This window comes from Eublepharis macularius, chromosome 11, assembly GCF_028583425.1.
Source record: "Eublepharis macularius isolate TG4126 chromosome 11, MPM_Emac_v1.0, whole genome shotgun sequence".
NCBI lineage: Eukaryota > Metazoa > Chordata > Lepidosauria > Squamata > Eublepharidae > Eublepharis > Eublepharis macularius.
The window spans coordinates 65131703-65147010 of record NC_072800.1 but is presented as its reverse complement, the minus strand read 5'-3'; the positions used below and the strand labels follow the sequence as shown (position 1 = coordinate 65147010).

General features: G+C 41.1%; 1 protein-coding gene across 2 annotated transcripts in view; it reads left to right on the top strand.

Moving 5' to 3' along the window:
- FAM171A1 (family with sequence similarity 171 member A1) overlaps window positions 1-15308 on the top strand; it is an 84545-nt gene that overhangs the window by 23746 nt on the left and 45491 nt on the right. For both annotated transcript variants that reach the window (XM_054990735.1, XM_054990734.1), the window contains exon 2: window positions 10080-10307. In XM_054990735.1, the coding sequence (XP_054846710.1) occupies window positions 10080-10307 (228 nt within the window). The remainder of the gene's footprint in view (window positions 1-10079; window positions 10308-15308) is intronic.

The window sequence follows — 15308 nt, the reverse complement described above, 5'->3', positions numbered from 1 at the left end:
TCACAGAACCAGTGTAACCCTGCATGCCAAAACGTAACCGTTGCTGGAGTGCAGGAAAACTCAAGTATAATATTATTAACCTTTTGTTTTGAATTGTCAATTCTACCAAGCTCCGTGATGGAGTTCAGACCTGAACTGTAAAGAACCTAATAAAAGCTTTTCTACTGGAATCAATATGTATGCACTGGAGAGGGGCTGAGGGATCTACCTGGCAGGAATTGACACAGTAGCTTTCTTCACATTTTTTCCAAACCATTTTCAAGAGACAATTGTGAAATTGACAGCTTTTTCTAGATTCTTTTTTCCCTCCGTACTGTAAAAAAAAAAAAAAGCTTGACATGACAGGTTCAAGCCATTAAATTTCAACTAAATAATTTCTTATTAGTGTTAACATTAGTATAAACGGTATAATGCAAAACATTTTGAAATGAAATTATGGTATGCTGTGTGGGGCACCTAGAAAGATCAAAGTCAGGGTCACTAATGTAGCGATTGCTACAATATTGAGTTTCGGGTTAATTATAAATACCATCTTAATCACTTAACAGTGGGGTATTGGCAGTCTGTGCCACACATGCATATATACCACCTCTGCTTCTATACATTAAAACAGAATCCTGCTGGGTCTGCAGTAAATTAGCTTCAGCATTAAGCTATGTTAGTTCAGGGTATGGAAATCCCTGTCTTAAATACAGGCCATTGAGCGGCAAACACTTTGATTTCAATATTTTATACTTCAGCTGCAAGACAATGTGGCAGCTGGTTGCCGTTGGAGATGATGCAGGAGTTCATAAAGTTACTGAGGATGTAACCCTAAGCAGAGTTGCCCCCTTTTAAATCCATTGACTTTGATGGACTTAGAAGGCTGTAACTCTGCTTAGGATGGTACTGTTAGAAAACAATCTCTTCGTTTGGAAAGAAAAGCCATGTAAAGCCTTTTATTAAGACTCAGCAAAATAACACAGAACTTGGACTCTGTATTGTGTAATTGGTCTTAATAAAAGGTATTAATGTAGCTTTTGTTTCGGAATTTGCTATGGACTAACTTGGCTATCTACTTTTTTGTCCCTTATTTTAGGTAGCAGTTATCTGCCAGGGGGATCCCTCTCCTTCCATTGTTTAGTTGTTTGGAGACATTAAAGTTAGTGGGATTCTGAAAAAAAAAGTGGTAATATCTGTAAGGAACTTCAGTAGTTTGTCTTCTTTTCTGCTTCTAACTGGAGTAATGGCTCCATCATTGTCTTCCATCCAACTTTTTAGCCAAGCTATTGGTCCGCCTGGAGGTATAAAGAAAAGCAAGGGAGGAGGAGTTAATAGGCTTTATTAAATATGGGTCAGGAGATACTGCCAGCTCCCCTCCCAACTGGGAGGCAGAGCCAGCAAGGCAGTTCCAGAGGGGGAAAATGGGAAAGGCAAGGGCTACACAGGAAACCATTGCAGGTTTGTTGGCTGCCTTTGAAAGCAAGGAGTGTCTGCCCGCTTGTTTCCAAGGCCAATAGGGTGAGACTGACATTGGTAGCCAGTGTGGCGTAGTAGACTAGGATCCGGGAGGCCCAGGTTCAAATCCCCATCCTGCCATGCAAGGTCACTGGGTGGCCTTGGGCCAGTCACACACTCTCATCCTCACCTACGTCACAGGGTTGTTGTGGGGATAAAATGGAAGAGAGGTGAATTCTGTAAGCCCCCTTGGGTCCCCATTGGGGAGAAAAGGTGCAGTATTAATAAAGTAAACAAAGAGGCTGACTACAGGGAGAACGTGCACGGTGGGGGGCCCAGTTCCCCCCATTACATCGTGTAGGTCACACCAGACAGTAAAATTCTTTCCCTTCAGTTGCCTAGCAAGTGGAGCCCAGAGCTGACCCAAAGTGTTGAAAGTATTCATCGTCCTGCAATTTACATTTCCACTGACCCATGTTACTGAAAAGAAAACGATCTGATCATTTCAGACTTGGTACTGTTTGTCAGTATTGATACGGGCTTCTCCGTGTGTGAAGCCTAGGGCAATTGCCCCCATTCTCTCCCCCCTCCTTAAAAAGAGCCTGATCATAAGAAGCCTTCCTTCCAAGCTGTCGCCAAAGAGTGCGTTCTCTTTTTAGTTCGGATTGCCAACAGGCCTGCAGGAAAATGTGCTATCTTTTTTTATAGAGGCTTAATGTGTGGAAATGGGCAGCTGAAACTTTTCGTGATAAGGAGGAAAATAATATCATCTGGTAAGTAACATCCCATTATGCCTCTATTAAACACACAGCATTTTTCTCCAGGCAGTTAACAACCTTGTCTTTAAGTTGTGCAGGAGTCAGCATCTCCTAACATTCAATGCACAGTTATACCATTGTTCCTCTACATAATATAGAAAGATCCCTGGAAATCAGTCTGTTCCACCTGGAAAGTCTTAAAGCAAACATCACGTGGAGCATTTGTTATCCAAACACATTTTGGACCTCTATGGAGACCCAATGTCTCAGTCCTCCATACATCAGCACTTGTATGGCAGCCAGGAAATCCAACTGCTTGCCAAGTGGCTGTTTCAGGTTGCTACTCTGGGACCTTTCGTTGATGAGCCTCAGTTTTTAGGGAAACATGTTTTTAATAGGGAAAAAATCTCAGTTTGCCAAACAGATGGAGCAAAGAGGATTCCTCTAATCAAATGTAGGTTTTGCTAAACTCTTAAAAATCAGATTAAGAATGCAGAAAGGATTGTTGGTTTTGGATTTCAGTGTCTTTCCGATTTGGTTTTTCCCGAATGAGTTTTCTTTATATAACAAAAACAAATTTAGCAATAGAAATGAAGAGCTATACTTACATTGACTATATTTCACCCCAGCCTAGAATTTTGGTTTGTCCTCAAAGTTGTGAAAACAAGGAAGGTATAATTCAGGGTGAAGGAATGTTAGCATGAAGAAAGTGTGTTGTTTGAGGGACCACTAAGTACAACATGATTCTGTGGCTCTTCGCTCTATTACAGATTTACAATATTGCTAGCTACTTGCAGTCCTATGTGGCTTGGTATGTTTTTTAAGAGCTCCTGGATTTGAGACATTTTACAAGTGCATCGCTTCCCTTGGCAGTCCTAGGGCATTTAAGTTACTTTCCTTTCCCTTGCCTGCTGTAGAGCTTTAGAGCCAGAGATCAGATACAGGTCTCAGTTCCCAGACCCCCATATGCAACATTATGCTTCATTTGAGGAGCGTCTATTCCATCGATATATCTGATTCTCAGTGTGTGGCTAAATCTATGGATACTTAAATCCAGAGACTGGAGTTGAGAACAGAAGCGATTAAAACCCCTAAAACAATAAAAGCTGCTAATATAGCTTCAAGAAATGAAGGCCGTCAGTGCTTGTTACTAGGCAACAGTATTGCAACCTTCAAGCCTTGGTTTCTTGTCAGTAAAACTTAGAGAGAGGGGACAGGATCTTTTCCAGAGCTGTTTTGGCGTTTGAAGGTGGGACTCATTGGGGCCAAACCTGGCAGCAGCCAATGGGTGACTTGCAACCACATGATATGCATGACTCACCCAGGCCTGGCTGCTTGCTACTGTTTAACATCAGCAGCCCCGTGAAAGCCAATGTGATGTGGTGGTTAAAGTTTAAGATTAAGATCTGAGAGAACCAGGTTCAAATCCCTGCTACTGAGCCAGTCGCACACACTCAGCCTAATCTACCTCACATGGTTGTTGTGAGGATAAAATGGAGGAGAGGAGAATGATATAAGCTACGCTGGATCCCCATTGTGGATAACAGCAGGGTATAAAAACAGGAAATAAATAATAAATATATCTGAAGAAGGAGCTGATAAAAGGTAGGTTGCTTGGTGGGTGGGAAAGAGAGAAGGACACGGAAAAGTGATGGGGTGGCCAGGAGGAGCAAAAGAAAGAATAATATGGGGAAGAGGAAACAGAGGAAAATGAGGTACCTTATACAAATCTTTGCTGGTTCCCCAAGGTACAACTGGACCCAGCCAGGCAGCCAACACTGCGCAACTGGTCCTGGCCCAGCTCGGCAGCAGGCTCAGTGCAGTGTTTTCCCAGAGAGAGCCTAGTAGGGGGAGGGAACAAGGGAAAGCTGAAGAAAGGCAAATAAAAATAGATCGGCTGGTGGGTAGGAAGGAAAGAAGGAAGCAGAAAAAGAGGACAGGCTGTGGGGCTTTCAGGAAAGGGAAAGAGGAAATAGCAGGGGATGGGAAATGAGCTGCCCCACACAAGTCCTTGCAGGCCTCCCCTGTATTTCTGTATACACCCCCTGATGACTGGCACTATCAATCCATCATGCCTAAGTGCAGCTCCAGCTGAGAGCTCCTTTCTTCCCAGTTGCCAGTTGCTGTTCATAAGCCAGAAGAAGAGGCAACAGCCCATCATCCTTCCATTATGCTTGGATCCAGACCTTCCCGAGAAGTGAGACACACACTTCCCACATAGCCAGTTTTATATTTGTATTTTAATTTATGTTTGTAGTGATTTTATGCTGCTTTGGGAGCCAAGTTTTGGCAGGAAAGCATGGTTGAAATATAAGAAACACTTGCAGTGGAAAGTTAAGGAGTCTGCATTCAGGCTTCTCAATCCTATCATGTAATGAATGCGTGCAGAGCATGCCAACATCCTTATGTTTGCATGGGTCCAGATGAAGAAAAGTAGGTTGACGCCACAGAAATGCAGTTCTGGGCACAGATTGCCTCCCTTAGATTGGAGCAAATGTACATAAGCTCTGTATGTTCTAGTGTTCTCCCAAACTTTAAAACCTTGAGCAGTATTTTTCCCTGGGCAGACGTCATTCTGGGGGGGCTCCTTGCAAGAGAGAGAGAACACAAAAATATGAAACATAAATAGGGTTACCAGGTCCCCTGACCGCCCTGGTGGGAGATTGGATTGTTTTTTACAGAACTCAACCCTGGCTAGATTATATTACAGCTGCCAAAGCATCACCACTGCACAATTGTCATGGAACCATGGTTCACTGGGCAACTTGGAGGGTAGTAAAGGAGTTGTTGATTGGTGGTAGAGCATGTTCTTTGCATACAGAAGGCCAAGCTCAGTCTCTAAGGTGGTAGTGTTCTAAGAATTTGTTCTTTGAGGCGGGCGTGCTGGGGTAGTTGTTTCTTTGCTTTAGACCCTGGAGAGCTATTGCAAATCAAAATAATTACATCAGGAGTGGGAATTTTGAGAGGTGCAGTTTAATTCCCCTCTCTTCCTGGTCTAATGCCTTGTGAAAGGTAGAAGACCATATGAGGCAGAATAATGCTTCTCCACCCCTTTCTGTAGATGAGGCCTACAGTATTTTGGTACAGTAGAAGAGGGAGGAGAATGGCCCCATAACCTGGCCCTAACCCCTACCGGGTCCCCTAAGGCACCCATAAAGGGGCCATGCAGGACTGAACTCTGACTTCTCCGTGCCATCTCATTTTTCTCTCTGGCCAGGGCTTGTCTTTGTGTCTCTTTGGTTGGGCCTGCTGTCACCCAAACCATCCAAGCCTTTCAACAGTCTCCTCCTTCTGTCTCCTACAACCTACCATGCCACTTCAAATGATTGTTCTCTTTCCGCATGCTGTCAGTGATGCCCAAGAGGCTGCAAAAGGCAAAGACTACCTAGTATGTGAGCATGATTAGAAGAACCCTGGGAACCATGATTTATGTGGCCACCTGTGTTGGGTCAAGAGCCATGGTTGAACTGTCTCAGAGCAACAGGTGACTCCTGAGCCACTTATTGAAGCATGGGCTGGGTGGGTGTGAGGCAAGACCGATGACTGTCTCACAGTTTGAGTCACTGGATTGCACATCAGTTATTGATCAGCAAAGCTTACCCTATGCCAGATATGCTCTCTTACATCTCTTCAGCTAGTTCAGTATCATTAGATCTTGGAAGCTTAAGCAGAGTTGGCCTTGGCTTGTACTTGGATGAGAGATTCCCAAGGAAGTCCGGGGTTGCTACACAGAGGCAGCAATGGCAAACCACCTCTGACGTTTTTTGTCTTGTTGGAAACCCTATGAGGTTGCCATAAGCAGGCTGGAACTTGATGGCACTTTACACCCCCACAAATGACTGGAATTGCTGGTATCCACTATGGGCAACTGTGTAGTGCTTCTACCGTTTTTCAGAATCTTGAAATTATGTCCTGGAACTCACTGGATCTTCACCACCCACTTTCCTGAAACTTCAGTGTATAAAATAAATAAATATGCCTGCCTTAGTCTCTGCCACTTTTGACTGATTCATCTCCTTGATTCTGATACCATCCCTTCAAACAGTTTCTACCACCTACCATCATTTTTAGCCTGGACCCCCAGTACTGAGAGACCATTCCGATCCCAGTGGACCTGCGACCCAAAGCCTAAAATCCAACGATGTGCAAGTAGAAACATAAACAAGATTAGCACAGTTCCAAATCTTGTACAACACCTAATGCTTTCTTCCTTATATGTTATAGTGCCCCGCAATTGATTGCACAATTAATTGTGCAGTGGGAAGACAATTGAAGATTGAATAAATTTGACATAGTGTGGTACAAGTGGCTACTACAGTCTCTTTCTTGCAATTCTACTTATACAGGAGCTGTAGTTATTACTTGCTAATACATGTGACACTGTTTGGATCCATCTATTGGTATCCCTCACCCCCATAATCATGGCTTGAGAGATGTATATATAAACGTAATGCATTAAATTCTTCAGTTGACATATTCGGTGTCTCAGCAATTCCTGTCAAATTGAAAAGCTGCATATATGGAAGAGGGACTGTGCTAAATCAAAGAAGACATGCCTCATGGTTTGTATTGTACAAGTGGCAAAATGAGCTTTCATTTTCATTTTAAAAACTGCATGAGATACAAGTTCTTAGATCTGAGAACAAGATAGTTACATTGCAAGATGTGGCATTTGCTTTCCTTTGACTTGACTATCAATTTAGGAGAAGTGTAGCAAAGAATAATGAGGCATGCAGGAAAAGGAGAGCGAGGCAGTAAGGAAGGGAAGTTGAACATTATGGTTATAAAAAAGACTGTTCTGAAGAACAAATTCTTAAACCTTTTACATGTGTAAAGGGAAATAACTCTGAAGGCAGAATATACCAATAGATCAAACAAGTGATGAACAAAATTACACAGATTTTGAACAAAAAAAGTGAGAGTTACAGAATGGTCTGTCTGAAAGGATGAAGAAAGGGTACAATAAGGTAGGAGCTCCATTCAGATGACTGACTTCTTATCATTCTCTCTAGATAGTGGTAACATCACTGCTTCCACTAGCTCAAAGTCCAAAAATAAGTCGCACTGCATAGCAGACCAAAGTGCATGCTGATAGTATTTCTCCACTTCTACTGACAACCACCAGTTCTCTGCTTTGGACAGTTTAATGTCAAATCTGTGGACTGGTGTATCTTTGTGTGTCCCAGTGTCTGATATCTCCAGAGTTGGCTCCATGGACCCAAATCCAGAGAAACTTTCGGTTTGAGAAAGATACTACTTTTGTGATAACCAGAAGAGTTGTAACAGTGACCAAAGGGTGTGCATGAGTTTGTTCCCTTCCTTCAACCCAGAAGCTGTCATGGGGAATTGTCTAGGGTTAAAAGACAGAAAGTAGAACTCTGAGCCTAAATAGGATAACCTTGCTGTCACTCACCTCTGGCCTCAGAGGCTTTAGTGGAGGCCAGTGCCTGACTGAAAGGAGAGAAGAAGTTGGCCTCAGAAGGGGAATTTTATTGAGTGCCATTTACCATTCAGTCCTTCAAGCTGCCAGAGAGCAGTCACTTGGGGCTGAAAAGAGAGTTGAATCTTGGATTTTAAATAGCGTCACCAGTCGAATCAACCTCACTACACAAGACGGTTTGGTATTTTACTGCTTAATATGCTACAATAGATAGAATGTCTAGCAGCCTGTGAAAAGCTCCTGGTGTGTATGATACTTGGCTATTCTTTAAACGATTTGGGAACCCAATAAATATCCCAGATGTGTTTGAGAAAGGAGTGACAAGTGGATTAGGTTGGTGCTGTGAGCACCCCTGATGAGAAGATCATGGGTATGGTGCATAGCAAATTGAGTTGGCTTCACGGTGAAAACGTTTCTGTCACTTAAAGCACCAGGATGTGGATAGTTAATCATACGCTGTTGCTATGGTGGTATTATTGGAAAATGCTGTGTGTGTAGGAGGCTCAAAGATCAGGACAGTGAGTACTTGTTCTTAGGATGAATGTTGGATCGTGGCTGACGGTGGAAATTCAGCATTAACATTTTAGCAAGGACAAAGTTATATAATACAAACTCAACTATGCAGGAGTTTCAAATAGGAATGCATATTGAGCACCTGGAAGATATATATAAACAACTTATTTAAAACGACACTGTTTTGTGCATTAGAAAAGAAGTGTTCAGTAACTTACAGTGGTTGTAATTTAGAAATGTATAGGCACAGTATCGATATGCACACTGAAGGTTTTCTGGGACTCTTGGCGACATTTTTGGCCGGCTGCTTTTTAAACTCCTCCTCCTCCCCACCCCCTTTTATAAAGCAGTATTATGTCTGGGGGAGCACAGTAGCTGCTAAAACAATAGCATGTACACATGGCAAGCAATTTATACCTTTGGCATTCCAACCTGCTTTTAAAAACCTCTCTTTATAGTGAGGGGGAAAGTTTTAAAAAGCAGTTTGGGAATGGGATGACTTGCATAGAAAGATCTGGATAGGATTTTTAGATATCTCAAATAATGGATGACTTTTTGTTGGTACCAGCTATAGCTCACAAGCTGTGCCATCGGAAACAGGGCTGCATCCTTCTAAATACATTTAAGGCTTGGAAGGTTATAAGTAAGTTTAGGATTACACTTCAAATTCAGTTGCTTCAAAAAGAGGAGGTCCTCAGGCTATTATCTCTTATAACTCCTGTGGGGCAAAATGTCTTTCTTTTATAAGAGCTCGTCTGCACAGGCAAAAATCTGAGATGTGGATGTTGCTGTTACGCTTATGTTAGAAACTGATTCTATGTACTTCTAGCTTGCCAAATTTGTACTGACCTCTTGTATTCCAGACAGATATGATTGTGCTGTTAATGCAATGGATGCAGCCTCCACAGTTACTGTTGTGATTTTTTCCCTAAGTAGAGTCCCACATTATTTCTTCAAAAAGAGGATTGCTTTTATCCTTGTAAGTAAAATGGAAGCAAGAATGGGAAGTATCAGTGCAGGCGGATGATTCCCTGAAACTTTTTTGGATTGTGTTCAGCTGCTTGGTCTGAGACACACAGTGCCTTCCTATCACTGCTTCTCAGGTCACACCACATTCCTGCCTTTTGAACTTTGTCTTGCCTTTTCTAATCTTGTTTATGTCCTGCTCATTGCCACGTGCCCAGTCAATCAATCCTGGGTCCTAATACTCAAGCATGTGCGTGCCTCTCTGTGTCCTTATTTGGGGCTTATGGAATGGGTTGCAAAATGTTTGGGCTTTAACATACAACTTAAGGAAAACACATAATGTCCTTATCAAACTGTGGAATAATCTCTCTAGCAGGGTGGAAGTACGCAGGGTATCGATGGCTGGCAACTTCATAGTCTTACTGCAATCCCTCTGTGAAAAACAATGCCAACGGATAGATGAGAAAGATGATGGTTAGTGAGTGGCCACCTGACAGATGTTATCACCAAGGTTGCTTTCACACATTTTGGATAATACAGTTTTGATGAACTTTTGCAGTGGTTTCCAGGTGGATTTTCCTTTTACTGGAAGCCCATTTTTTAATTACCTGAGCTACTTTGGTTACCTCTGTTGTAACTCAAGTAGTGGATATTAGGACTTCTTAAGGTCAGCCTTTCACCCATATGAACCTAGGTTTTCTCTCAGGTCGTTGTTGGAGACCCTGATCTGTGACGTTCTGCCATCTGAAGTACAGTAGATGGCTAAAATGAAACAGGTACTTAGTGGTGATTCCTTGGGGAGTTTCCTCCTCCTCTACTGCCTTGATGCACCTCCTCTTCCACTAGGAACATTACAGGTGAAATAAGGACTCATAGCATGTTTGTTGCGTTGAAGCCTCTGTTTATGTAAATGGGAAACTGCAAAGATTACCTCAAAATTAATTGCTGTGGTGTTTTCATTGCAGAAGTGACGCTGAAGGTCCACGTAAGCGATGCCAGCACACATCAGCCAGTCACCGAAGCCTTTATTGAGATTTTTACCAACCAGATTCCTATTGCCTCTGGAACCTCAGGAGCAGATGGCACTGCCTTCATCAAGTTTCAGTATAAGCTGGGCAGTCAGCTTATAGTTACTGCAACTAAACATGCTTATGTGCCAAACTCTGCACCATGGAAACCTATAAGATTGCCTGGTAAGAGATCTTTATTTTTGTTCTGAGGTAAGATTTTACTTCTAAAGGTTGGGAGAGGGAGGATACAAAACTGTGATTTGTTTTTCTTAATGCTTGTGGTTCTAACTTACTTTTAAAATCAGTAGAACGTGGATGCCAATAACTCCCCTCCTCTAGTTTCCTGAGTGAGGACTTGCCCATATTTACCTGACAGGAAGATGGCCCAGAATGCAAGATGATTTCACCTTTTAAAAAGTTGTACATGAAAAGTTTTTTATTATTATGCATAATTGTAACATCTATGTGAATTTAAGATGGACCCCTTTTTTCCCTGATAACACATGTGGGGGGGGGGGGACCTAATCTTCCTTTCAGGTAATACGGTAATTTGAGCCTGTGTAGACTAGGACATTTTGTAATACAACATGTGAAGCAGTATTAAACAGAGTACCTCTCGCCATATACTTTCTTCTCACTATAACTGAAACGCCTCACAAAAACCGGTTTTCAGGTTGGAAAAAGCTCTCATTTTAGAAATTATTGTCATGGTTTGTGGCATTTTGTGAGCTGCATAAATGTTATCAGAAAGAAGAAGTTGACTCTTTTGCTCTGTTTACTGGTTGCTGTTATGTTTCATCCTACCCTCCCCCTAGTGATACTATTTCCCTCCATTCCTAATTTCTCTAACAGCCTAGGTGCGTTCATTTCTGCTACATACTCCTTAAGGAGAAAGGTAATCTGAATTTCAATCCCACTACCCCTGTGTTTGTTATTATCATCAAATGGGGAATATTATGCCTTTGTCAGTAAATTCACAGTCTGAAAACCGGAAAAATAAAAAACCAAGAAGGAAGGGAAGGAATAAAAAGTAAAAGGGTAAATGCATAACTGTAATCCTTCACATTTAGATGTAAATAAAATGGGATTTGCAATTATAAGGATAAATTATTGGGAAATCCTGCTCCCAAATTTCCACTTCTGGGATACCACCAGTTCAAAGTCTGAGCAGAGCAGTTTCCACATCTTCCTTTATTTTTTCTCCTTTCCAGTGCTTTAAACATTCCATATGAGTTCTTTTGAAGGGGGTTTCAGTTGGAAATTTAAAATACAGAATTTCCAGCATTTCTGAAGAATCCCTCCCAGAAAGCAGAAAACCTGCCTTCTCTGTGGGTGGCTTTGGGGGATAATGAGGGGCAGCAAGGGTAGGGTTGTACCCAGAAGTGATAGTGACTGGCTCTGGGAATCGCTGGATTCCTAGCGCCTACCCATTTCTAGTGCTACTTACCCATTGTCACTTCTAGGTTGTATTTGGAAGTGATGTATTGGCACAGAGACCAGCAGCATTTTTATTTTCCTCCAGCAGCAGTGGTGATTGGCAGGAAGCAATCCTAAGCGGGGGAAGGGGGATTATTTCGAAATCCCCCCTTTCCTACACCCAGTTGTCTCCTTCCAAAGGTTCCAAGTTCCCCTTCCAAGGTTCCAGGGTTCAAAGAAGTAAATTCTCCCCCCACTTCCTCATTCTCTTAACTGTTGTCAATATTCTGAGTCTTGAAGCATGTGCAGTCCTCATCAAGCTATTTTTGAGGTGGGGACTTTTTCTTTTACTTAATGTACAAAATAATATTTTTGTTTATTATTTATACTCATCTGTTATATTATATTGAGTCCCCTGAGTATGTAGAAATTTCTACCATCTCTTTAGGCTGGCCTGGGTTTTCTGCTTAGCAATTGGCACAAACTAACCAATTTACTGTTAGCTACAGTAATGACTTAAAACCATAGTTTAGAATGGCAGGCATTCATGGTTTAATGTGTAACATGCAAAAAAAAACACCCCAAACCATTTTTGAGGGAAGCAAAAGAAGTTTATTATCCTATTTAGTTATAAATGAAACTGCCTGAAATTGTGTCGCTTGGCTTCCTTGAAAGCAGAAGCCCTGCATTAACTGGACAAGGGTTTCAACTGATATGTAGCTAAATCCACAGGTGAAGCCAAAGAAAATATGTGGTAAATGGCTTTATCCTATAAAACTCAGTGGGGCAAATCATTGTCTTATTGGCCACTCTGAACCTTTGAACTAGATCATGTGGAAAACCATTAATAATCTCAGCAAGAGAGAAGGGGGAAAGAGTCAAGGTGACATTAGTGCATGGCAAAACATAATACTTCTTGTTTTAGGCTCTCTTTTAAATAAAGCCTGTCATTATATGGCATGTTTTGCTTTTAATATTGATTTTTGAATTAGGAACACCAAATTTGTGGTAGTTTCAACAGGTCATTGAAATCTGAACAGGGATTGTTTCATATCCAAGTGTTTACAAGAGAGAAGGCACTTGAATTGAGTGTGTTTCTGAAAGCATTGCTTGTTTGAACATTCTCCATTGAGTTCATTAGGCAGTTTGCCACTTACTTCCATGAGAAGGAGCCATTATATTGTCCCTTGATTTGTACTTGGTTCCTCCGCTAAATGGCCAAAAGGGACAATGGGGGGGGGGTGGAAGCCAGGAGCTTTAATAAATTAATTCAGTAAATCTAAACAGCACATGGTAAAATATTTCATTCCTATCAATGCACAAGGTTTCTTTACTTTTTCAGCTGGCTTAGGTACTATTGGCAGGGAATATGTTTTAAACTGAAGTAAAACAAGGCAAGTTCCATGAATAACCATGTTTCGTTCAAGGAAATGTTACTGAATTGGGAGCCCTGAAATGTAAGGACTGATAGAACAGCAAATAAGCTTTCAGGAGTTCGTCTAACTTCACTGATGACCGAGAGGAAAAAGGGACAGCTGTGAGTCAGTCGTGAACGTTGTTTATATGGTTTGTTCCCTCAGTAAGAGATAAATTAATTACCTTACTCAAGAAACATGATTTTTTTCATTAATTATTATTATTATTATTTTAATAGACATATATCCCCTCATTCCCAGCAAGCTGTGGAAACGAAGAGCTCAAAGGACTTATATTAAATCACTATTCACAGAGGCTATGACAGAAACTTGCATTAAAGCCAGCTTGTAAAAATATTGGAACAGCATTACAGCCATTGCTCGTGTTAACATTAGCCTACAGGTGGCACATGAGGAGGTGGCTGGATGAAAGCCTCTAGAGCACAATATACTTTTCCTTTCCTCATGCCATTAAGATTGAACATAGCTAGGAGGAGCTGGGGATGTTGGAAAAGTCAGTGATGAGATTTCTGTGCACTGACTCATCCTGATGGTAAGTCAGGGGTCCCGTTTGGTGTTTGGAGTTTAAAAAATGAATTTTAGCTGATTTGGTATAATAACGGGCATTCTGGATCAAAATAATGAATACTGAATCAGGTTTGGAATACTGATCTCAGTTTTACCAAATTACTTTGATAAAATTCGGTAACACAAGCTGGGCTGTTCCTTTGCTGTTTCCCTGCAAAAAACAAACAAACAAAACCAGCAAAGAGACAACAGTTCCTGCTTTTCTTTGCAAGGAGGGGTCATTTTTCAGCCAAATGCCACCATTTTTGCAGGGAACGTATTCCTGTCCTCTAAAGACCCCACAGTTTGAGGAAGATTTCACCCTGGGGGCCAATTCTATGAGTCCCCAAAGAAGGTGCCCCTAGCCCTTCTATTGTTTCCTATGGGGAAAAGTCAAAGCTGACTTCCGTTGCACGAACACACTGGGACAAGGCTGCCACGGCCAAGCACATGCCCAAATGCAAGCTGAGCTCATCCCAGAGAAAGCTCAGCAGAAGCAAACTGAAGCACAGGAATGGAGTTCTTAATGGGAAGGGCACCACCAGCAGTTTGCACACCTGTCACTTGCCACAAGAATCAGCCCTGAGTCAATGTAATGCAGAAGTAGAAGCATTAGGTGCAAAATCAGTTCAGTCCATAACAAAATAAAACCCAGTTGGTGTTTTAAAACCAATAGCATACTTTTCGGAAGGAAATTAAGAGATGGCAGGCCTTGATAAAAGGTTTAAATATATGATACAATTGTATTTTCATGTATTTTTATGCATATACCAACTGTAGCACTTGTATAAAATATAATAGGTGTTTGCATTCTAGTTAGATATCCCCTTGCATCTTAAGCATGAACCTTGTCAATCTGTTTCTGATCAGATGAGCTGTCCAGTATTTCTTCATGATGTGGTCATTTGCTTAAAAGAGATTGTAACAGACTTTTCACAGCTTCCGTTTATTACCAATTGTATAGAAAATGTTCTACTGCCTCTCCAAAGAACTTGTGTAATGTAACATTGTAGTGACTGTATGTTAATTTTTACAATTCATGAAAACTTAACAAAAAGAAAACTTAAATTGCTATTCATAAAAATTCAGGGAAGTTCATAGCTTATCAGTTAGTTTTGGTTTGGTGAGTAATGGGAAAAGGCATTGGTACACAGTTTTCATCTCAGGCTTTTGTATTGTTTTCATTCTAACAAATAAAATTATATGCAAAAATGGAATTAGTTATTCTACTTGTATTCTTCAACACTATCGCCTTGATAATTTATTCTGCTTGGAATGCTCATTTAGCATGAGTGTACATGTAGAAAGAAATTATTATGATGGAACATCTGTAATTTGAGAAGCTTCTGATTTACAGTGTGAATTAGTTAATGTTCAGCAAAACACCCAAGATACGTTATAGCTGTACAAGGGGGGAAATTCCTCATACATATACATTGCTTAAGTGAATCTTGATGGTATATCTGCTACTAGTTCACTGTTGTGGACTTTGTAGATAAAGTTTGAAATTGTTGAATTATTGATTTTTGAAAAATATAAAATCATCATGCAAGTTAATATATAGTTGTTAGACATCAAGTTTTGGTAAAAATCCATTGAACAACAATTTCCCACTACTATGGAGGGGGAAATCATAATTTGTTTCAAGATTAGTGATTACTGAAGTTGAACCATTCTGATAAAAATTTTGAAGAAAAGCTGCTAACCATTTCTCCAGATTTTGGATGATATTGCTCCTGGTTATGAGGGTAAACATAATTTCCTTTGATATATATCGTCCTTACAA